This window comes from Cyprinodon variegatus, unplaced genomic scaffold, assembly GCF_000732505.1.
Source record: "Cyprinodon variegatus isolate N-32 unplaced genomic scaffold, C_variegatus-1.0 Scaffold1219, whole genome shotgun sequence".
Classification (NCBI taxonomy): Eukaryota; Metazoa; Chordata; class Actinopteri; order Cyprinodontiformes; family Cyprinodontidae; genus Cyprinodon; species Cyprinodon variegatus.
Window position 1 is genome coordinate 200,502 of NW_015151672.1, and position 1,680 is coordinate 202,181.

General features: G+C 34.2%; 1 protein-coding gene across 1 annotated transcript in view; it reads right to left on the reverse strand.

Annotated features, from left to right (window-relative positions):
• Nucleotides 1-1,680, reverse strand: part of LOC107102226 (adhesion G-protein coupled receptor F3-like) — a 62,429-nt gene that overhangs the window by 52,367 nt on the left and 8,382 nt on the right. The window contains exon 4 of the mRNA XM_015401438.1: nt 752-840. Within this exon, the coding sequence (XP_015256924.1) occupies nt 752-840 (89 nt within the window). The remainder of the gene's footprint in view (nt 1-751; nt 841-1,680) is intronic.

Below are 1,680 nucleotides of genomic sequence, written 5' to 3' on the forward strand. Positions count from 1 at the left end.
TTATTAGTTTCCAATTGTTTATTTTACTTGAACTGTATAGAATAATTAATAAACAAAATTGTGAAATTTTTAGTTTACAGTATATTTGATACTTTTACTACACTTTTATTACATTTTACCACTTAGGTTTCAGATAAATCATCTGAAAACCTCCAACCTTTAGCTGCACCTGTCCTCATCTAACCCTGACTGGGTTTACTGTTCAAACCGTTTCCCCAAAGTTTGGTGAAAAGTTGGAAGTCCTGTGTTATGATATTTCAATGCATTTGAAATTCTGACTATGATAAGAATAAGTGTGCAAACATACATTATGCTATATGTGTAACACTGTTAAAACAAACGTCTTTAATTAATTACAGAGATTTGGCAGCTTTTATTTTGCAGCGGTGGTGCGTCACCATCAATTACATGTAGGGGAAACTGAACAGTGACCTGAGTGACCTCCTAGTGAGTAACACGAAAAATAAAAAACAGAGTTTAATGTTTAACTCAATGTTGACAATGATGTGACAATATATAATATAATATAATATAATATAATATAATATAATATAATATAATATAATATAATATAATATAATATAATATAATATAATATAATATATTTTCATCCAGACCTAGAAAATACATAAGGAGCAATTTTCCAAACTTTTCAAAAACAGCACAACCCAGCAGAAAGAGAAACAAAAGTAAATTGCAAAGATGAGTTGACTGATAAGAAGAGCCATGGATGCTGTGGAAAGCCCCGTACCTTAGAGCCGCACTGAACAAACAGGCGATAAACAGTCCCGGCAGTCCAGGCAGGCCTTGCAGCATGTCCATCACAAAGTATATCACCATCTGTGTAAATTAAACAACTGATATTAAAACTTCCTGGAAGCTTCTGCTTTGCATACATCTATGTAGCAAATGCAACCACAGCATGACCTCAGAGAACAGACTCTGCATTCAGGTTACACAAATCATGTTGAGGCTACACATGCAAATAGGGATTGATGTTTTCCTTCCACCATTCCTTTGTGTGAATCAATTTAGCCCACAAAACACTAAGTCCTAGCCCAGAGGCAACCAATTAAAAATAGGCACTCCGAATAAAGAAAATCATCAACCACTAAAGGTCCAGAGACACTTTTAATTATAATCTGTTACTTTAAACAAAATCTAACAGTGAAATAAAATGCAGTTGTTTATGCATCCATGTTATACATTGACTTTTTAAATAAAAATAGAATTTTTTTTCCATTTTAAAATCTAAAGTGTTTTTTTAGGTAGAGAACAACGTTCAGTTTGGTTTATAGATAATTTCCTGATTCCCATATTTTCTCAAACACCTGAACTGAGCGTTTGTTATTTTCTTTCTTTTTTCTGTCTTAATGTTGGCAGTGGGCTTTAGGCTGCCCTGCAAGGCTTTAAACCTGGGTTTAAATGGAGACTAAGCCATTCTCAAGCACATATCAAGGAGCTCATTTTGTATGGAAGTAAATCTGTGTCGCTGGGATTTGAATTAAAAATGGCACTGAAATTTAAATGTTGTATGTTTGTTCTTACTGTTTCAGTGTTAAAATATATTCAGAACACATTTTTGACCTAGCAAGGGATTTTGGCTTCCAACACCCAGCCAATCCCGTTACGGTTTCTTAGACACGTGACGTGACGCTTGTGGCGCTCCTACGGAAGAAA